This window comes from Opisthocomus hoazin, chromosome 1 (assembly GCF_030867145.1).
Source record: "Opisthocomus hoazin isolate bOpiHoa1 chromosome 1, bOpiHoa1.hap1, whole genome shotgun sequence".
NCBI classification, from domain to species: domain Eukaryota; kingdom Metazoa; phylum Chordata; class Aves; order Opisthocomiformes; family Opisthocomidae; genus Opisthocomus; species Opisthocomus hoazin.
The window spans coordinates 153,839,579-153,862,525 of record NC_134414.1 but is presented as its reverse complement, the minus strand read 5'-3'; the positions used below and the strand labels follow the sequence as shown (position 1 = coordinate 153,862,525).

The 22,947-nt window shown below is 43.8% G+C and overlaps 1 protein-coding gene across 3 annotated transcripts in view; it reads right to left on the bottom strand.

The window, feature by feature from the left end:
• LRP6 (LDL receptor related protein 6) overlaps positions 1-22,947 on the bottom strand; it is a 136,419-nt gene that overhangs the window by 14,939 nt on the left and 98,533 nt on the right. For all 3 annotated transcript variants that reach the window (XM_075442162.1, XM_075442170.1, XM_075442179.1), the window contains 9 exons: positions 21,429-21,718; positions 19,444-19,670; positions 16,070-16,254; positions 13,999-14,325; positions 10,084-10,286; positions 8,012-8,223; positions 7,629-7,819; positions 2,900-3,109; positions 1,181-1,306 (listed from right to left, as the gene is read on the bottom strand). In XM_075442162.1, coding sequence (XP_075298277.1) covers positions 1,181-1,306; positions 2,900-3,109; positions 7,629-7,819; positions 8,012-8,223; positions 10,084-10,286; positions 13,999-14,325; positions 16,070-16,254; positions 19,444-19,670; positions 21,429-21,718 — 1,971 coding nt within the window. The remainder of the gene's footprint in view (positions 1-1,180; positions 1,307-2,899; positions 3,110-7,628; positions 7,820-8,011; positions 8,224-10,083; positions 10,287-13,998; positions 14,326-16,069; positions 16,255-19,443; positions 19,671-21,428; positions 21,719-22,947) is intronic.

The window sequence follows — 22,947 nt, the reverse complement described above, 5'->3', positions numbered from 1 at the left end:
ATTGATGGAAGCTCATTAGACAAAGAGCAAGAGCAACACAGAAACACGCACACTCAGAACACAATCGTCTCCTTCCCTTCCCACTTCAGCCTCTTGCACCCTTCTCTTCGTAGGTCTTCAAAATTCTGCATTTAAAGTCAACACACTTCTGTACTTGCCCTTTCCTGCAGCACCACTTTATACACAACCGATAGCTCACTTTCTTTTTAATGTTGAACAGTCATTGTACAAAAAGCGTTAAAAGGATGTAATGTGCTGCAGATGAATGCACTGTGACTCAATGTCTAGTTATGCGCCCTCGACAGCTCTGTTCGGTCAAAATTCTTTTAAAACGACAAAAAACTGCTCCATCTAGTCAAGTTCTGCTATCTCAACACAGCTGTTAGCTGTTATTTAACATTTACTACAGTAACTGTTAACCTCATGCAGTAAGTGAGCGTGGATTTTTTTTCCCTTTTTTTTTTAATCACCCTTTCCTCCTCCCCCCCTTTTTGGCCTGGTATTAAACTTGCTCTGAGGAAATATCTGGATTATGTTAGCTCTTGTTCCATTGTGAGACCACACGTCGCCTTGACGGCGAGAAGATTGCGTAAGAAATCCATTCAGCACGGTGGCACAGAGAGACCCAAGCGCCAAAGCTCCTCTCCTCTCCCCCATTTCAACCCCCCCATGGGGACAGCAGGGCGTAGGCTGCAGTGGCCGTGTCACCGCAGAGGAGCCAACTCGCCCTTCTGGGACTGCAGTCCAGAAAGACACGTGCAGGGTGGGTTAGAGGAGGACAGCAGAGCAGAATAACACGGCACAGACGTGGTGCAGTATGCCAGAAGATGAGAATCTACCACTATTTGAATAAGGAGAACATACAGAGTGAGAGAAAAAAGTCATAAAAATCATACAGTTAAAAAATCAAGTTGAAATAATTCAGTGGTCTTAAGTAGGAAGAGTGAACGGACATCCTTATTCAACAGTCAGCTAGTGAATTTTCCCTCTTCTCTTGCTCCTCCTCAACACTTGCAGATTTAGCTGGAGGGAGGCAAAGAGGTAAGCCTTCAAAAACCTGTAACAGCACCTGGTGCACTGTCACATTCTCTCTGCTCAGAAGCCACCCCTAAAGATGCAGACCCCCCCTCCCAGCCCAGAAGAGGCGAGCTCAGTGACGCAGACCATGGGAAGGACTTACCTCCGCAGGACAGCTCATCCTGCAGCAGAACGAGGTGGACCGGGCAAGAGCAGCGCGTGGTGCCGTCGCCCTTCACGATGCAAATGTGCGAGCAGCCACCGTTATCTTGAGAACAAGGATGTTGTCCTGTGGTTTGAAAAAGAAGACAGACAGGTACTGAGAAGAACCCCCCACCTCTTTTCTGACCTTTCAGTGATTCCTTTGGGCCCACAGAACTCCCTCCATACTCCTTCCCTCTGGGGAGATCACTGCTAAAAACAGCTCTGAAAAGGTGGTATTTTTTGTGTGTGTTTTTTCCCTTTACACACATCAACAATTATCACATGCACAGATCACTGTCTGTGACCTGAAACATTGTGAGAATCACGCCACGGAGTGAGTCTGAAACAGTAAACAGTACTCAAAGTGCTTTGCTTCTTGTGCAAGCTAAAATTAGTTCTGCAGCAAAAATACTAGCATTAGTAATACAAAAAGATGCCTCGGATTCCATAACTCATTTTCTCTATGAAAGATCATTAAAAAAGTAAACTTTTCTGATTTATGAATTCTGAAGCTTCCATACTGTCTCTGAAACTCAAATTAACATGCTCTAGATACATATGTCTCTTCATTTTAATGTTTAATAAGGACAACATACTTCTCTTAGAAGTCCTGACAGATTTACTGAGATTAATAGCAAACAAAACTAGTAATAGTCTGCACCGATGCTTTAATTAAACATCCCCAGACATTTTTCTACATATTTCTCCCAGGCATGCACCACAGCCTATTAACCAGGCCTATTTCCTCCAGGATGACGGCAGCTCCACTGCTTTAACCATCCTGATCCCGCTGTTTGCCAAACTCTTTTCAGCGGTGCCCAGCGACAGGACAAGGGGCAACGGGCACAAACTGAAGCAGAGGAAGCTCCAGCTGAACATGAGGAAGAACTTCTTCCCTCTGAGGGTGACGGAGCCCTGGCCCAGGCTGCCCAGGGAGGCTGTGGAGTCTCCTTCTCTGGAGATATTCCAGACCCGCCTGGACGCGGTGCTGTGCAGCCTGCTCTGGGTGACCCTGCTTGGGCAGGGGGTTGGGCTGGGTGACCCACAGAGGTCCCTTCCAACCCCGACCATTCTGTGATTCTGTTTCAAGTGTGTGTGTGTTGGGAAAGGCTATATCCTGGTAAACAGAAAACCCTTAGAAGCGCAGGCACGTTCAACACAAATTGTTATTTAATACATACTTCCTTTGTGCAATGCAACGTTGCTCTTCTGTCATTTACTTTCAATATGGATTGCCACCAACAAAAACTGCTCACTTTGCCTTCAAGGCAGGCAGTCCATCGCCGGTAAACGGCCCTGAGAACTGCGCTTGTGTAAACAGAGTAAGCACCAAACAGCGACTCACTAGCGTGTCACAGCTGTAACCGTCTACCAGGGACAACAGGACCTTTCCACTACAGACACTCAAACACCAGGTGCCTGTATGGGACTGCCAACAGAGCTGTCAACAGCAACCAAACATGACGCTGGGTTTGTGATAGATTTCCAGCTGCCCAGAGGAAACAACTTAATTGTACCCTGGTGATGTACAGACACAACACAATGCCAACTTCTGGCCCCTTCCATCTGCACTGATGTCCATCAGTGACCAGGCAAAACAGGCTCATCCCTCCGTGGCCACTCCTCGCCTCGAGCCCAACAGGCACTGTGAGCACTTGCAAGCAGGGATTGCACTTACTGTATTCCTGAACGTTGAGCTCTTTCACAGCATGGATGTCGCTGAGCTGCGCAATACGAGCTTGGACCTTTGTACGTCCTTCTCGACCAGTCATATCAATCTTCTCAATCATCTGCTGTTGCCTGTCGATCCAATACAGCCAGTTCTCAAACACAGTTAGTCCCACAGGCTGCAAGATATTAGAGTCTTCCAAAACGATCCGATTAGCACCTGCAGAAGGGAAAGAGTGGTTTAGCTCAGCTAGAATCACCTGAAATACTACCAAAAGCCTTTTCTACGCTACTCACGCCACTATTTTCCCACTACTTTTACACTACCAGGTAAGACTACTATAACAACACAAACAGTCCTGGGTCCTCTGATGCAAGACTGATGCATTTTGCAGACAGATGATATATTTTGCTTTCTACTTGCATGAAGAAGACAGTTTTTGTGCTTCAAATGTATTTACTGTATTTTAGAAGCACCTGGAGTTGGGGGCTCCGCTCTCATGAGCCTATCAAGTCTTTTATCAATATGATGGCAATTGTTAATTCTTTTCATTCTTCTATCCCGATTTGGAGAGATTAACTGCTTTGTCTTGGCATACAACAGGGAATAAGAAGACGGATTATTAGCTTGAGTTAACTAATACACAATAAAATCCAAGTGAGGACAAGGTAGGTAGTACTTTTCACATGAATTATGAGATTAAGGTAAACACTTGACTTCTGACTTCCTCATACTCTTTTGTTTCGACTACCTTATCCTCACTAAGGTTTTCATGTTAAATGGGGAACGCTCCTTTCTTCCTAGCAGACTTACTTTCCTCAGTTCCTTTAGCAACCATCAGGAGCAGCCAAGAGGCTTTAGCTTTACACCCCTGAAGAGTATTTGTTGAATGTTACGCTCGATTACCTGGCATTAAACATAAGTCAAGAGCAACTGCCACACTTCCCAGTTAACACTCCACATACACAGAAGACAGTCTGCAGCTGTTTTAAAGGAATCATTAAAGACTGTCCAAAGACAGTGATGACTTTGTAACTCTCACACAGAAGGAAAATACGTTGCTCCAAACCTGACAGCTCAAGAGTGAGGTTTAATCCATGCTTTTTTTACATCACATGACATGACATGATCATTAACACTCCAATATTCAGTGAGGTTTATCAGATTCTGAGCATAAAATTACTCACAAACATCAGGAATCTGCTTCAATTTTGAAATGCCTAAACAGTGTCACAGTCTAAAATTAGGCCACGGTTTGATCATTTACTTATAAAACCTGGTATTTCTGATATCTGGGCTCACTACTATGCTTATTTTTCACTTGTACTACAGCAGACAATAGCTCTGCATACGTTCATCCATAAAACAATTTCCAAGAAGTTTTTGTATTTTGTCCTGTAAAAACATACCAGTACAACTGAATACCAGAGAAAAATTTTGCCATGTCTCTACCATACCTACACAATATGGTGCTACAGGACAAAAGACATACATTTTATGATTTTATAATTTGAGCAAGTTCTATCCCTCTGCTTTGTTTGGCAGTAAGAACGTTTTTTTGGCTTGTTGAGAATTTAATCAACAGTATGCCAGTGATGATGACTTGCAAACAAATTCAGCTACGAAAAGTGTATTTATCTCCTTTTTGCTAATGGCATACAGAGTTCAGAAGTTAAGTAACCTTCCAAACATTCAGCAAGTGGTAACAGCTAAAGCAGAACGCGGAAATTCAAATATTAATCCTCAGCTAGACTGGGCTCTCGTCCACCACTTCAGAACAACACCAGCAACGATCTGATTAAGAAAAGTCGTTGATGGATTCTGAAGGAGGCTATACCCAGACTGATGCAGGCATTACCAGACTGAGTGATGTAAGTCGAACCAAATAACTGCAGACGTCTGTTAACTCCCATGAACGTGACTCACTCTATAGGGAAAAGGTAATAAACAGCAACCTGCACCGAGACGAAAAGCTAAGCTGAGAACAGGAGAAAATGCAAAGATGACAGGAAGGAACAGAGTCAAAACTAAGACCTTGACCTACCCAAATGGAGCGTGTACATGCCCTGCTCTGCTATGCCCACGTCAATCAGCGTAGCGTTTTGCAGCACGCTCCTAAAGCTCTGAAGCTTAAAATTTTCACTCTCTTAATGTCTTAATCTTTCTTTTTAATATTTGTGACAATGTATAACTATTTCCGACTAAACCGAGACGCTGAAATCCCTCCCTCCATGAACCAACAATAAAATTCAAAGCTGGCTCATCAGGGTGCTAGGCCCCTTTATTGAGCATGTCAGATGAAAGGGAGATGTGATTAAGAGGAGCTTTGTCTCCTGGCATCACCATTCTCTTTCCAGCAACACCTTTCACAAAAAGGCTTAAAAGAAAACAAATAAATACAAAAATCAGGACACACCCGTAGCTCATTCTATTTCCAAATAAAGATTACTTAATTCCAGAATCATTAGATGTTTCCAAATCACACTAATTATTCCAGAATAGAAGAAACTAATTTCCAAATAGTTTCCATGGTAGGGAGCTAATTCCAGTCATCTTTTCATAAACAACCCCCTTAATCATGTGAAGAATCTGGTCAGCTTCAATAGGATCTCCCATTCGGGCAGCATAACCGAGTCCTAACTGCGGGCCTGAAGGACAGGGAGGAAGAGGAGGACTGCATCACATAAAAGGCATTCTAGCTCTCCTCCTCTTTATGGGTACTGGCACATACAGAGTTGACAGGGCAAGAGACAGTGCATGTTTTTAAGCAGCTAACACGCAGAAAAATTACTCTGCTGGTCAAAAGATCCTATTAATCAGCATTCCTAAGCACAGGAATGCATCTCAGCAGTTCGCAGTTTATCGTGGTGATTACAGCAATCTATTTGTCATGCAAACGCCAAAAAGCAAAAGGGTTTTGGAATGATGTTTCTTCATGTTCTTCAAAAACATGGTGAGCTTTTACTGTGCAACATTGGTGATCCAACACCCACATCTTTCAAAAAAAAAATGCAGAATCATTAAAACCAGACTAGATTAGAATTTAGACCCATCTCCTGCGCTGGTGTCTTAATTCCTGGCAGATAACAGACACAAAGAGAGAAACAAAGCACATATGACCTGCTGCTGCCCATTACTTTACTCATGCAGACCCTGGATCTGGGATAGCCTAGAACATACCAAGATACACTGTACCACTTTTTTAAAAAACCCAATTCACTAACTCAGCTTATGTCCTGTGTTTTAAAATAGTAAACAGTCAGGATATTGCAGTTCATTAGTGACCCTGAATCTTCCAGTGACACACCACGTTAATCACTGAAAAAACCTACTATCTTGCTGAGTCTCAATCCCAATCATCTAGAAAAACTGCAATGTTTTCCAAAACAAAAGCTTATTAAGGGACTGAAAATCACACTGCTGTCAGTGGGACTACATGCTACCACTCTGAATGAAGGTATCGTGTCATCAGTCAAAGACATTGCCACAAACTACCATACTCTTTTCAGATTTTCAAACTTGCTCACAGATGCAAAGTGTGTCCTTATTTCCTTACACGTGCACTTATGCTTCCAATAGTAGAATAACACTCAGCTGCAGTATGAGGCCGTGCACTATTCAAACTGGGGATGGACTTACTGCAGAGGGTGGAGAAATTCTGCCACTGTCCTCCACCAGCAGCAGAGCAAGATGGGCACGTACCCCATCACCTAACAGAGACGGATATCACAGAATCATAGACTGATTTGGGTTGGAAGGGACCTTTAGAGGCCATCTAGCCAACCCCGCTGCAGTGAGCAGGGACATCTTCAACTAGACCAGGTTGCTCATGTATGTGCTTAGAACATCCTGGCACTCCCATCAGCAACATCCAGCCCAGCTTGTACCATGACAAATTATTACCAAAGCCACATGAGACAGATGAGCTAAGCCAGTAGCTTGCTGGGTCTGGCTAGTAGATAAGGGATATCTCAGTCTCACTCAATCTGACTGCATGAGTTTGCTTCTTCTCTTGCTCCAGTTCTGGTTGCTTGCTGGACTCTTGCTGAACCAGCTCAGCTTTCCACACCAACAGAACACTGTTCTCTATTTCTCTTTTTCTGTATATCGTTGTTAGGTTATTTTTTTGCTTATGCAGTTAAGTGAGCTGAATCAACTCACAGAGGAGGTCAGGCAACTGGCATAACCAGCCTTGGGGAGCAGGCACAGAGAATTCCGTAGCTGGAAGAGGGAGTTTTTTGCCTTTTGAGAACTGACATATTACATCTACTCTATCCTTCTTGCATCATTCCCCCCTAAATGACAGGTACATAAGTGACCTCCACACCTGCTGCTTTAACTCTGCAGGAAAGATTTTTCCGTTAACTGGAAACTTCTCTCCGATTGACAGATTACTGCATCAAAACCGGTGTCTTTAAAAACAACCCTCTCCCTCCCCCTTTCCAAAACGGCTGCAATTTATTTGTGAACTGACTTTGGGAAACCACGCAAAGGTCCTGCAATGAGAATCTGAAGTAAATAGCATGTGTAGCAATTCATAGTGCAAATCATCGATAGAGGCATGAGACCGTAAAGGCACGCTGCATGAATCACAGACATTCTCTGGCTGGGAATTTAGGGAGCGATTAGAATCACAGTACAGACTGTTTATAGTAGGAAGGAAAAGAAGACACCTTTCTCTCAATTCCCCCACACCCACACCACACAAATGAATCACTGAATTAAAGTGCTACTCTACCTGAAAGGTCACTGCTTTCAATTCTCCGCAGGTCTGAATCAGCCCAGAACAACTTGCCTAGCTGGCTGTCAATAGCTAAGGTTATGGGCTTGCTCAAACCACTGAAAAAAAGGACCTCTCGTTCAGTTCCATCCAATGCTGCTCTCTCAATTTTAGGAGACCTTTCCTGTAGGTTGGTGAAATACATGTATCTGGAATAGGAATGATTAGAGGAAAAAAGTTTACTTGATCTTTCCACATTTTTGCTATATGACCAAGACATCTTAACAAATGCCAAAGATGTTTTTATTCTGACAAACAGAAACCAACGAGCAGCAAGAAAACAATTTGATTCTCAAGACCTTCGGCCTGAATTTCCCGACACCACTCTTCCAGCTACATACCCTTTCTCTGGATTCACCACAATGGCCCTGGGCCTATCTTGATCTCCCTTGAGCACCACTCCCATGGGTCTCCCATCCAGGCGTGTCACATTGATCACATTAGTAGCTTCGCAGGTCCAGTAGATATAGCGGCTGTAGATGTCAATGCTCAGGTCATAAGGCTGCATATCTAGGTTCTGATTGGGAACTGGGCTTGTCACAACAGTGAGGCTCTACAAAGGAAAGAAAAACAACCCACAGAAGAGCATTTAATCTGATCCAACGTGAGCAATTTTATTTGCTATGGATGCACCACATCAAAATACTGCACAGCAAAAGAGGCGCAGCCAAAAATACTATCACAAAGTAAGGAGACACCCAGGTCCAGCTGCCCCACCAACATCTTTAACCAGATATAGACACTTCGTCCTGATGGTTTGTTGTAATGGCAATCATCTAAGTTGGTTGCAGCTCATCAGACTTAGTAAGTTGGAGCAAGAAGTCCAAATTGTCTCTATGCTGAAGATTCACGGTCAGCTTCTACATTTCCTCTGCTTTCTTGACAAGTCAAGTTCAGTTTGGATAGACTCAAACCCAGCACATTTAGCACTCTACAACAGAAACACATTACCACTGATTCCCAAAGCTGCAGATGAACAGATAAAAACACAGGCAAAGTAAGGCCAGAGAGCACTTGAAATTCTAGCCGCATTCTTCTCCACCATCGCTGCAATCACACTTGGAGGACATAACAAAAGGATGAATAATAAATACGAAGGCTACTCTGCCAACTGACAGAAAGGATATCAGCTAGCATAAGACAGCGACTTCAGAGCACTTCCAGCTAAGACCTTTCTGCTTCAAAGTTCTTGTCTTCTGCTGGTCCAGACCTCTGGAGTTCACATGTCTTTGGTTTTTTTTAACGAAAGAAACTGCATAGCCTCCCTATAGTGGAATGTGAACCTAACTGACACCTCTTTCATGAACTTTTCAAAAAATCTAAAGAGGACTGGCAACTCACAAAACATGGCCTTATAGAATCCTTTTGGAAAACTTCATACTTTTCAGGTGAGCAGCCTCCACCTCGTCAGCCCAAAATTAAACTTCACCAGAAAATTTGCCTAACTTTCTTATTCGGCTTTTCACCTCTACAAAAGGGTGTGCCTACAAGACTTGCATTTGTTCATTCTGCTGAAGCTGGCAAAAATATGGTGCCTCCGACTAGTTTTGGGTGTTAAATTATTTAGATATTTCGAAATTAAAATCATTGCTAAATTAAGAATTAAGGCTGAAGGGCATTTCAGCAGTGTCCAACTACCACCACACCCTCCACCAGAAACCACACTCTTTTACAGATTAAACTGAATATAGCACCTCTGTGTTGTTGTTCTTAGTCTCCCGTTCCACCCTCATTCAAAAAAAAAAATCAGGAAGAAAAAAAATCTGTTTTAAAACGTGAAAATGAATAAGCAGTCATTGCTCACGATTAACCTCACTAAATCTGTATCACCTTTTGCCTTCTACCCTACTCTACTTTTTCTGTATTCCCCAGTCAAATAGGTCTTCCCAGGCCTGCTACATCTCTTACAGGTCACTAGCTTCAACCTTCTCACTCTGTGCCTCCGTAGTTGACAACAGCTCTCTTCCTGCCCACCACCAGAACGTGGGAGGCTTCAGACACAGCTCACAAAGTCCCACCCTCTTCACTTCAGAGTCAATGCCCCCGCACCCGGCTCATTTGCAACTTTTGCTTCTCTCTCACATGCTCCATTTCTCCTCAAAACCTTCCCTTCCATGTTTCACTTCTCTCAAATCGGGTTTTCCAACAGCCCCCAGCCAAAAGACAGTGTTGAGCAAATAATGCACTGTGAATAACAGTATGTTGAAGTTGGCCTTAGTTTCCCACATTTTATTTCTTGCTGCACCTCCCAGACTACTGGCTGAGGACTCCAGAAACTCCAGATGCCACTTTATTTGGTGACAGCTAGTCTGCAGGAATGCCGTGCATCCAAGTTATTCACGCACAACCATTCACTGCTGGGTGCAGAGCACGCCTCCCTCATCTTTTAGTAATACCATCGCCCACAGGGTACCTGGCTGCCGTCTTCCTGTGCCTTCCGGATGATGTTCTGCCGAGAATCGATCCAGTACAGCTGCTTATCCAGGGGGTCATAATCGATGGCTCGAACGTTTCGGAGACTGTGGATAGGGAGTATGATGTCCGGACTCTGCTGCTCATCTATCACCATGCGATTAATTGCGTTCTTCTGACTGAACAATAGAAAGGTTGTAGGAGCTTGATGGGTTTAAAACAAAAAAAAAAAGGAAGGTGAAAGGGTTACACTAAGCAATAACGTTGGGTATTTGTATGTTCAATAACAATAACTACTACATAAAACCAGAGAGTACCTATTATTTCATTCCCCTTCTCCCCCTTCCTTTGGAAGAAAAAAAAAAAAGAAAAAAAAAATCAAAACATAAAAAACCCAACCTCTGATCAGTTTGGAAAGTTATTCAAATGACCTCTTTTTACTACAAATGTCTGAATGTGGATGTGACAGGCAAAGATAATTTTGTAAGTCGCGAAGACTGCTGTCAAAATCACCTCAAAAAAGAACGCTCAGCCATGCCACTCAAGGAGCTGTCAATTTTCTTTCTAAAGGGGTCCCAGGGAAATGGAGCTCCACTATTTTGAAGCTGAACTTTTTGCTAGGTACTCTTCTACTTGCAGAGGAAGCTGAGCAAAAGCCAGCACTGGTTCCTTATTTAGAGGTTCCAGGGAAGAGACATTGCCATTAGAGTGGTTTCAGCCCTGTTCCCACAAACTCTCTTTCTGCCTGCACCAGAATCAAACAACTAATTCACAGGAAAATCTCGCAGGTGTGTGCAAGGCTGTGTTTTTGGAGAAAAATCTATTCACTCTTTTCAGATTTATATCTCTTTCTTATTTCTGGGTGCTCATCTGGGAACGCTAACCTGCAATCAGAAAAAAAAAAAATCTGATGCTCTGCTGCAGCTCTCCAGATGCCCAGGAAGAATTTCCTGGACAAATGATTTTTTTCTTATAAATACCATCAAACAGCAGAAAATAAGGCTGTAGAGCTACAGTTTACCAGCTGTATCTTACAGTAAGCGCACAAGGCATTTAATATATCATTAAAAAGAAATTATCCCTGTATTACATAAGTGGGTCAGAAATCAGAGAAGGCAGTTAAAGCATTTTCGCTTTTCACAGCGCTCTTCAGTAACGGTCTTCCTGGAGCCACTGCTGTGCAAGATGGCACAAGAGCCAGCAATGCCGTTTGCAGCCTCCCTGAAGTCTGTACAATCAATTCTTTAGAGCACAAGTCTGGAGAGATTTGCAGTGGGACACTGCACTCATTCAATCCAGCCTGTAAAACAGGTAAGGCAGCACCTTGGGAAGGGGAGGTAGCAAAAGTCTTCCAGAGAACATCATCACCTTGCTTCGTTATTTTAGGCTTGCACTTGGAACATTTATTCTGGCTGCTCTGGGGAGGGAGGGAAGCGGGAGAGGGGGGGGAGTTTCCTTGGTAACGAATACTCAATCCTAATATCCTATAACAATCAGGCCTAATTGCAATGTATATTTTTTTTCTGGAAGACCTGTATTTCCCCTCCAAGTGTCTGTCCAATAAGCCAGCTTCTACTTAGCTCTAAGCTGTAAAAGAAAACACACAAAAAAAAGCAAAGCAAAGTTTGTACGAATGTGTACAGCAAAATAATAGATTCAGAAAACACCAGAACTCTTACCAAGTAGTTGAGAGACTAATGGAAAGGGAACTAAGCTTAAGATATAACATTGGAGGTAAACATATCATCATAAGCACCTAAAATTCTTTCCACTTTTCCCCAAAGATGCCCTCTCTCACTGTCTAAGATTGCCTGGCTTCCAACTTTGAATTGATGGCTCTAGGATTGCCTGACTTCCAACTTTGAACTGATGGCTCATTATAGAAAGCAACAGCAGAATTTCCCCCCTTGAGTCCCCACATCTCTGAAACAGTACCAATTCCAGAAACCTTTTCCCAGTTTTCATCATTCTTCCTCCCAATAGTCACAGATTTGAACTATATTTTTTGGCAGGCAAACGGAGTGCAATGAGCATGTCCCCCGTGTAACACTGCCTTCAAACTCCATGACACGTGGTAGGTCTGATGAGACACCAGATCTCATCAGAGCAGTGTGTCCTTCCCTTAATGAAAAGAATCTACGCACGCAGGGGAAGAATGATCCAGAAGGGAGGAACCGGCCTCTAGACAGGGCTTGGACTAATAATAACGTTCAGGAGTACATAAGCAAGTAAAACAGGCAAGAGAAAGTTAAAACGAGTCATGCTCCAATTATAATGGCCAAGAGAAAAATTAAATTATACGCAGAGAAGCCTACGTCTCCAATTACCTACAAATGAGAAGCTGGAAAGTTCCCAGGTTTGAACATGGCAGAAGGAAAACTCCTAATACCTCACAAATGGCCCTGAACCGTACTGCAGGGAAAGGGTTCTATTTGCTCACAATGTATTTCCTCTATTTTTCTCCCTCCTTTGTTACCAAGAGCATTTTCACACGAAAACACGACCTTTGATCACTTTGCTACTTATTCTCCCCTGGAAGTCAAATTCCTCCACCTACAAAATCACAGTCATCACCGGAGAGGTGTCAACCATGCTTTTAACTCACAGGAAGGTGTGAGAGCGTTAGAGTACGAAAATGTAGTTGTCATGCAAGCAATCCTTGTCACAAAAAAAGAAAAGAGGAGTACAAGACTCCTGGGGGTGGGTGGGGGTGTATAGAAAAAGTAGTTTTCCGAAGAGCATGATTTTCCAAAAAAGCCATGAGGTGGCATTCGTGGAACAAGCTGCCCTGATTCTGGCTTTAAAACAACAGTCGGATCTCTCTACTCCTGCATAACGTGGACAAGATACAATCTGTCTCTCCCTACCATGAATCTCTTCACCCACTGACTAATCTGAATGACACCGGTGGAAATCAGCCATCCAGTGTGGCTGCCAAAATTATGAGAGCTTCACTGGCAGCCAGTTATTGAGAGATGGATAAATTATTTGGTTAGAAACTAATTACATACAGCCTGAGGGGCCTTGCGGTTCATATTCTGCACGACAATAAAGAAAAATGGGGCTTGGCTGTGCTGAGATCAGAAACCTGAAGTGCTGGGTTGACTGTGGAGCCCAGCCTCTCCTCACTGAGGATGAAATACTTCTGGGGGTAGGAGACTGGCCCACCTCAGCATCTCATCAGGCAGCAGACGGAACTACTACAGAATTAAATCCTGACCCACCTAAAGGCTAAGCAAAGTCCAGCATGTAGACTATGCCATCACATACCCTCCACATCAGGCAAGACCAGAAATAAACGAACAAGTAAGCACTTGAGGAGGGTTTGACAGACAGACAGAAAACCAAAAGCATTTTGACCCTTCCTGCTTACACACATCTAGCTGAGTCACTAAAAAAATTAATCAGAGACACTCATTCTACTGTGATACTGGTCTGCTGCAAGATTTTTACTTTTTTTGCTTTCAGTATCCTCCCTTCACAGAATCACAGCATGGTCGGGGTTGGAAGAGACCTCTGGGGGTCACCCAGCCCAACCCCCTGCCGAAGCAGGGTCACCCAGAGCAGGCTGCACAGGACCTTGTCCAGGCGGGGCTTGGGTATCTCCAGAGAAGACGACTCCACAGTCTCCCTGGGCAGCCTGTTCCTTTTCTCTGAAAAGTCAGCAGGATTTTAGTATTAGGAAATTCTATTTAAACATTCTCTGCTTCCTATGGAGGAAAGGAGGCTAAGGAACCAAAATTTTTTCAAATACACATTTGGTGTTAAAAATAGAAACTAGCTTTAACTTGGCCTGTCAGCAAAAAAGCTCCACCATCTCACACAGATAAAACTCTTCTCTCCTTCAAGCACGATGCTCGCATCTGTAACTAAGCACACCGGCTCCTCTGTTTTGTTTTCACTCCTGATGGCTTACCACTACAAGTCCTGTTGTCCGAGTTTAAGGAATAGTGAGCTGGGCAGCCGCAGACGAAACCACCAACGGGGACTGCCAAGCAGAGGTGAGAGCAGTGACCGTTGCTAGAGGCACACTCGTTCCAGCCTGCCTGCCTGGAGGAATGGAAGACCAAGATGTCCATAACGTAATCCAAATGCCCTTGGATGATAGTTCGGTTCTGGCCACTGGTCTTGTTGGCTCGTTCAATGCTACGCCGGCTCCAGTCTGTCCAGTAAATGTAATCCTGATACTGAGTCAAGCCAAATGGATGAGGCAAGTCATCAGCTATAATCTCACGGTCGAGGCCTGTTTCCAAAAAGGAAGGGAGATAAAAAGCAGAATTATATGGGGACAAACGATACGCTGTTTGATGCTGCTGGACGTGCCCCCTGCACACGAAGGTTAACACATAATTACTTTAAAGTTACTATTTCACTCTTAAAAAAGCAAACTATAAACTAGCGTACAATATTCAAAAGACCATCCTGAAAGTCTCAGAGACTGTCACAGAAATGTGCTAATCCTGCTTGCGATTCGCAGCAGAGAATGTATTTTACTAAAGACAAATTCTGTTTCGAAAATGATCAGGGTTCTCAGAAAGACTCTGTGCTTTTCCTCCCCCCGAAACAAAGGGGATCCCTCTGAAGGAGATGCAGGATCCGGACACCGTATTCCCAGTTCAGCATCTCTCACGCTGCATTTGGGTCTCTGCTGCTTATAGAGAGAATTGTTAAGACCTTATTAAAATTCCACATTGTATTATGCGAAAAATTAACCGCACAAGGTTAAACGAACCTGTCTCTGGAATGCTGTACCAGGAAGAAACAGTCAGAATATCAAGGTAAGAAGCAGTTAATTGTGTACACTGTGGAAATGTTGAGAGACCTTAGGGAGCAGGGCATGGCGGGGAGGGAAATTATTTCAACCACGTTATTCAGCCACTTCATTACCATGGGATGTCCTGCCGTCTAGTCACAGAAAATGAATGGGAGATTGTGAATCAAGAAGGCATTCCCTCTTTACACAGAGAAGATGAAGATGCACAGCCCTGCACTCTGCCATCACGAGCCACAGGTAGAGGGAAGATGAAATTCTCATGGTGTGTCCAGCTCCGCCATACACAGGGGAATGCTCAGCCAGCCACAGCAGCACACCAAAACACATGAGAAGCTGAAGAAAAGCTTTTATATTACATATAATTCCTATCATGCATTTTCCTGTTCTGATCTTTTTCTAGCTTTGTTCCACTATCGCAAACGTACTGCTTAAAGCAGACGAAGTCCTTCAGCCTGAAATATCGGCTAGTGATCACGCTGATCTGAACAATCCGGTACGCAAGAAGGCAGTCCACTCCTGTGGGTGCCGAGAAGTAAGAAAAAAAAAGATACTGTGCAAATCTGAGAGGTCTTGGGTCCTCAGGACGCTACCCCAGGACAGTGAAAGGATAAAATACTCCACCTCCATTTAGCTGTAATACCAGTTTATAAAACAATCACAGAGACCTCAGGGTGAGAGGGAGCCACCCTGGTGACCAGTACTAGCCAGGAAAAGCTCCTTAGTGTGCAGGACACTGGGGAAAACCTGCCTGAACCCTGAGGATAGCAACAAAGGTTATAAACCAAATTGTATTAAATTACATTATGAAAAACGTCCAACAAGCTGTTGTTATCTTGGCTTTCTCTCTACCTTTCCACAGATGACGAAGTGTTTGTTTTGTACTTGCCAGTGCTCTTCAGAGCAGCAAAACAAGACTCTTCAAACCACTGAAAGTTGACAGCTTTGTCCTACATATAACTGAAAACATGCACAGCTTGTATAATTTTAACTTTGCGAGCAACTATATCACCTACAAGAAAACTGAGGCCTCGCCAAACGCTGTGTTGCATAAACACCAATTATAGAAGCAAATGTTAAAGACGTGTGAGCTTGGAAAAAAACTATTTTTGTCTTAAGAAGAGTATCTTGGCATTATTTAAACAATAATTGGCCACAGCAAACTGTGAAAAAGCAGCAGCATCCCCCTGACACTGCCCAGGGCTCTGGGGCTTACCTAGCATGTTGGAGGATTCTATCAGGTTGGTATCAAGGTCGGTCCAGTAGAGTCGTCTTTTAGCGTAATCAATAGTTAGGCCGTTAGCACGTCCCACATTCGGTACCAAAGTAGTCCGTTCGGTGCCGTCCATAGCAGCTCTGTCAATCTTTGGCTTACCACCCCACTCAGTCCAGTACATAAACCTGATTAAAAGGTCGAAAGAGGGGAAGAAAAAAAAGAAAAAAAAAGAAAAAAAAAAAATCACATTTAATCCAAAACAGAACTCGAGGAAAAAAAAAAAAAAATCCTCAGAAAGTGAAAAACAAGAGCTATAAATTTCAGCATTTGTTCAGCCTCATTACACTAAATATTTTTTTCAAAACACAAGTGATGAAGTGAGTCAAGTTTCCTCAAAGTGCTTCCAACGTTATTTTTTCCACTTGGAGCTGGATTTTTACCAGCAAGTTCCATATGAGAGCACTTCAGTCTTACCTAATCCATGCATGTCAATTAAGAGGCAAAAGGTTGGCAGCTGGGCGCCTTCATTTCTACCTGGTTATTGAGCAAGACATTTGCCACGGCACTTGGCTTCTGTTTCTATTCAGCTGTCCATCAAACGAAGGAACACAAAAAGGCAGGCATGCAGGGTACTTTTATTACAAGGCACCACTGCTCATCTCCACGCAGCGAAGTCAATCAGCCACGTAAGAGCGTGTCCCATTCCAGCCAAGGGCAGAATAACACAAAACCGTACAGCATTTCCACCGGAGCAAACATACGAACTATTGCATACTCCCACGCCAGCTTACGCCTCACAGAATTACAGAATGGTGGGGGTTGGAAGGGACCTCTGTGGGTCACCCAGTCCAACCTCCTGCCGAAGCAGGGTCACCTACAGCAGGCTGCACAGGACCTTGTCCAGGTGGGTCTTGAATATCTCCAGAGAAGGAGACTCCACAGCCTCCCTGGGCAGCCTGGGCCAGGGCTCCGTCACCCTCAGAGGGAAGAAGTTCTTCCTCCTGTTCAGCTGGAACTTCCTCTGCTTCAGTTTGTGCCCATTGCCCCTTGTCCTGTCACTGGGCACCACTGAAAAGAGTCTGGCCCCGTCCTCCTGACACCCACCCTGCAGATATTTGTAAGCATTTATTAGGTCCCCTCTCAGCCTTCTCTTCTCCAGGCTGAACAAGCCCAGCTCCCTCAGCCTCTCCTCGCAGGAGAGATGCTCCAGTCCCCTCCTCATCCTCGTAGTCCTCCGCTGGACTCTCTCCAGTAGCTCCTCATCTTTCTTGAAGTGGGGAGCCCAGAACTGGACAGAGTACTCCAGATGGGGCCTCACCAGGGCAGTGTAGAGGGGAAGGAGAACCTCCCTCGACCTGCTGGCCCCGCTCCTCTTGATGCATCCCAGAATGCCATTGGCCTTCTTGGCAGCCAGGGCACACTGCTGGCTCATGGTACAACCTGTCGTCCACCAGGACACCCAGGTCCCTCTCCGCAGAGCTGCTCTCCAGCAAGTCCGCCCCAAGCCTGTACTGGTGCATGGGGTTGTTCCTTCCCAGGTGCAGGACCCTGCCCTTGCCCTTGTTGAACCTCATCAGGTTCCTCTCTGCCCAACTTTCCAGCCTGTCCAGGTCACGCTGAATGGCAGCACAGCCTTCTGGTGTATCTACCACACCTCCCAGTCTGGTGTCATCAGCAAACTTGCTGAGGGTACACTCTAACTCTTCATCCAGGTCGTTGATGAAGAAGTTGAACAAGGCTGGGCCCAGTACTGACCCCTGAGGGACACCACTAGTTACCGGCCTCCAACTAGACTCAGCAGAAGCACAGACTTGTAGATGTTCACATTTTCTTTAGGCACTGTACAGCAGAGAGGGCTGTAGATTTGGCATTTGGTGGCTAGGTAGGCACTTCTTCCAAACGGTTTTTAAAATGTTACTGGGTTTACAAGCGAGACACAGCTGGCCAATGTTTACACCTCTCTGCTTTATTCCCTCTAGTAACAAACACCTGCAAAATGCTTTTTATTTCAGCCAGCCACGCAGTGGGAAAGGTTGCTTCAGAAACTGATGATCAAGGGGGAGCTATTCTTTCTCAAAAATTTTGCACGTATTTTGTGCATAAGTTTTGCAAGTTGTGCACAGCGTGGACCTAAGTGTTAGAAAGCCCCCATGGTAGCAATGCCACAAAAACTTCCCTACAAAGTGCAATGACATAGCTCAGCTATATGACAAAAGGGAAAAAAACAGGCGTTTGGGCTCAAAACTAAAGTAAATTTTTCTTCTGGTCTGTGGTGAAGAGACAAAGCACTGAATTATAATAATCCTTGGAAAAAACTATTCCCAGCAGAAAGCCAGAATCACCCATAGCAACCTTTTGTCACAACAGAGTAACTGGATCTAACGATCTGGGCTTGGATGCCCTCTGATGTACTTGTCCAGGCAACCCCTGGCACGCCAGGGCTGAAGCCCATCTAGGTGTCCCACTGGGGGCAGGGAGAAGTCTGCACTGCCACTGTTGCCACCCCTTTGTGGAAATGAAGCCAGAGGAACGTGCTCGAGTGGTGCAGAGTTCTCTGCGTCGCTGCAACTCTCACAGCGTCACTGGAAACTGGGATAATTTCGTAACCCTTGAAAATGAAGTTCCCTCATTTGCAAAATGAGACTACTACAATGCTGGTACAACCTCAAAAAGGTTTTGCAGTAATTAGTAATTAGTTAACGTCAAACGAGCATTTCATGGTAGAAGAGTTATTTCAGAAGCTAAGCAGTTTTGCCTTGCCCTGCTCCTTCCTCCCTCCCCCTGCTTACTGCCCTACTTTTGCTATCACATTTCAATCCAACCGAGAAGCTTCTTCTCAGGAAATCTTTCATTTTGGGGATAGGTGGGTAGAATTGTTTCCACTCTTTCTCAGTTCTTGCTTCCCTTGTCCATACCAAATAAAAAGGCTCCCTTATCTGAAGAAAAACACACCTTCCTTATTCTCAGACAATAAGCTTCACTCCCTCACTCTCAAGTTAATTCATTTAATACCTTTATTGGACCCTAACTTGTGACAAAAAGGATCCTCATTTTTAAAAGGACAAATATTTTCTTTCCAAAGCTATAGTCCTTTTCTAATTAATGAATTCCATAAACTTAGAATTACTTTGATTCCATGGTTAATTAAAAACCTAAACATAAATCCCTTTTTAATGAGCTGCTCTGATTTTTTTTTTGCAGTATTCTTAATGATTATTCAGGACATTAAGAGCATATTTCTCCAGCCCTCATACTCTAAATTATCAGGTTATATTCCCCAGCTCAGTTCTCTCAGGATTTACACGCACTGCCTAAGAAGCATTACGATGTTGTTTTTCACTGTTCCTAAACGTAAAACTAAACCAGCAAGTTACCCCTCTGCAGGGTCCAGGGCCAACGCCCGGGGGCTGTCAAGATCTTTCCACACCAGCACTTGGCGATGCTGCCCATCCAGCTTTGACACTTCTATACGGTTTGTTCCAGTATCAGCCCAGTACAAGTTCTTCCCCAGCCAATCTACGGCCATGCCCTCTGGGTAATCCAAGCCGAACTCCACAACATGCTCCAGCGCGCTGCCATTCATAAAAGCTCTGCTGATGGTCTGCAGGGACACAAAGATACACAGGCAAATTAGAAGTTTTACCAGTCTGTCACTGGGCTGGTTGTTTTCTTTGTTGCATTTTAAACACTTTCAGATTTTAGGCATCTCATGTTGTAAGATCCTCTTACTCTCATCCTCTTACAATATGAGATGCCTAAAATCTGAAAGAGGATCTTACAATATGCTACTTATTTGCAAGGCAAACAATGCTGCTATTCAGAAGTAACGATTCACTGTACTCTGTGAATGTATTCTGTCTCAATTACAATAGCGTTTCACTGGGGAAATAAATGGAATAACCAGTTTGGTTCAATTAAGCAGTCTAGATGCCAAAGTGACCTTAATCACTCAGTGCCAACTTTGAGGGGGAAATATTTTGGCTCTCCCAGGACTATACAAAAGCATCAATGTTATAGTGTGAAACAATATTTAAAGCAGCCTAATGAAAAAGTTCATGGCAGAACAGCAAATAGAAGCAAACAACCTAATGGCAGATTAGCTCAGTAGTGCAAGTGCTTCAGTACTGATGGTTTAATTTCATTTCACCAAGCATTATTTCTTCTTGGTCTTTTATTCAAAAGAGCTATTTTAACTCTTGCCATTATGGATCAGCCTGTGACAGCAGATACAGCCAGAATTGTATTTTTATAATATATCACATTTCAGGCATTCCCTGATTTACTATGACCACTTATAAGCATGAAAATAAAGGAATAACGTTATGATGGTACCAAATTCTTTTTGACAAACTTGGCCTTCGTTTCTGTGTCCTTAATATTCCCCTCTGCACACAGTCCCAATACTCGTGACCCATCAGAAGTGAACACAAAGATTGATTTTTGTTGTTTACTTCCCAGCTTGGATGCTACCTGCTAATTATGCCAGTTAGTGACAGTACACAGCAAGGAAGTTTGTATCTCAGTCATCATCTGTATCACCCTTAAAAATCGATCAGATCATTGCTTTATTTTTATTTCAAACACAGCTCAAATGAATACCATACATAAAGAGCTCAGCCAAGTCACCTCTCTCAAACTCACTTAAACTCTGCGTTTTTAACTTACATGATTCTTCAGTCGCAAAGGTCCATGAGCTATTGCTGGCACAGGTCTCAACCCAATCGCAGAAAGCTTTATTTTACTAAAAACTAATTTTTGGAGTTCACAGTTCTGACTACATCTACAACCCGTGAAAAACAAAGGGAATAACTAGACTCACTGATAACAGAGATAGCAGACAGATAATACACAGATTTCTATCACTCCATTAACTACCACATTTAAACACCTACCCTCAACTTTTTCCAATCTGTCAGTCTAGATCCTAGACCTGTTTTACAAAGCCTGTGATTCATAATATGCCTCACGTGCAGTAGTTGTATAAGTTAAAGAATAGGTAAGACATATTTTCACTTCCTGACCCAAGAGAAGGCTTCCCCCCTTTAAATATATCTGACAGAACATCTGTGATCCCCAAAAACTCCTGCCATATGGCAGTGCTCTCAGCTTTCTGCCAAAAAACTTTATTTTTGCAAACTTATCCCTTATGTGAAAATGTATACATTAGATTTGAATGACTTGTAGGAGAGTATGCTGCTACTATAACGAAAACGTATGCCACTCTTACGTAGAACAAGCTCTTTTACCTATCCCTTCAATCTTGTCAATCGCGTTTGTCAATCCATTCTTAAGTATCTCAACAACCTGGTAACAACTTCACAGCCAATATGGAATAAACAGAAGCATCTTCCATCTCTACCTTCAGTGAAATGTCAGTCCAGTAAATCCGATTGTCTGTCACATCAAAATCCAAAGCAGAAGCTTCCTTGACTCCGGTGAGCGGAATAGCAACGTTGTTGTTGTTCGTTTCCAAAGAGATTCGTCTGATATCTGCTCTGCGAGAAAACAGCAGGAAAGCTTCTGGGACGATGCAGGTCTTCATATCGTTGATGAGCTCCAAGCCGATGGGGCAAGCGCAGCGAAGGCCTTGTGGTCTGTACAGACAAAGATGGCTGCAACCGCCGTTGTCCTCTGCGCAAGGGTTTGTACCTAAGCACGCAACAGAAGCAAAAGCAATCACTGCAAACTCTCTTCAGTCGGAAGATGAAGGCAGTCCTCACGTGCACCAATGACACAAGGAGTTCTTTAAGGAATAAAGTTTATAGTTTTTCACCTTTTCTTCTCTGAACAAATTAATTTTTGTTTATTTCCTGTAGTCTTTTAGAAAGCTGTTTCTCTACGTGGCTGGAAAGCCAGCGCTTGTTCTCCTGACCCCACGAAACAAACCCAGCATTAGGGAAAGGGTTCTTGACTCCAATGCCTGCTGATGTTCCCAATTCACAACAAAAGCACTAAATGGACAGTAAATATGTAAGTAAGCAAGTGTACGTTCTGCTGCCTTTTGCAGTACACTGGATCAGTTACATACCCCAATCATGTTCCTAGAGATGGAAAATTTGCAGATCTATTTTCACATCCATTCAATGGCTGCTTCTCTTCAGGATGCTAGTAAAGCAGCTCTCTGCAATACGAACTCGTGTACCTGCACATGCTGGAAATCCACCTACTAAGAGAGGCCCAGCATTACCGAGCTCAATTAGCCAAACAGTTGGAAAGAGAGCTGCATTTCACACACGTACCTCAGGGCATGTTGTTAACGTGGTAGCAGCAATGTAGAGCTACACCTCACCTACACTGGATGAATTCCCTGGGGTACAATCCAGACATGGCAGCAAGGAGCTGCAAGGCCTCTCCATATAGCAGGATATTCAGGGAGCGTGATGAGTTCTGCGATGCCACAGTAGCACTGCTACCAGTGGTCGGATAGCCAATTTAAAGCTAGATCCTGCATTTTCACACCACAGGCACCACAGGGCAGAAAGTACTTCCAGTTATTCCTAATGATAATTTTGCAGTATTAATGTGAAAAGCACTGAACAGAATAAAACTGGCTCATTCTCCGCTTTTGCATACTGGGAGCACACGTTCAGCTTGCAAGATGAAAAGCTGCTACAGCTGCAGTTTCATAAACAGCTGGGCTAATCTAATAGCTGGCTGTTACAAAGAGAAGTTCTCATTTGCCACAATCCTTCTCCCCTTACCGGGTCCAGGTTGTTCAGACCTATGAGCTGCTCCAATTCCATAAGAAGTAGAAAATTACCCATTTTGGGGGGGGGGTGCCTGGTTGTTTTCCAGCTTAATCTTCTAAGTTAGAGAACTGGAGCACCTCACAAAACACCTACCCCATCCCATCAAACTGCAGCCTGCAGTTATCATGC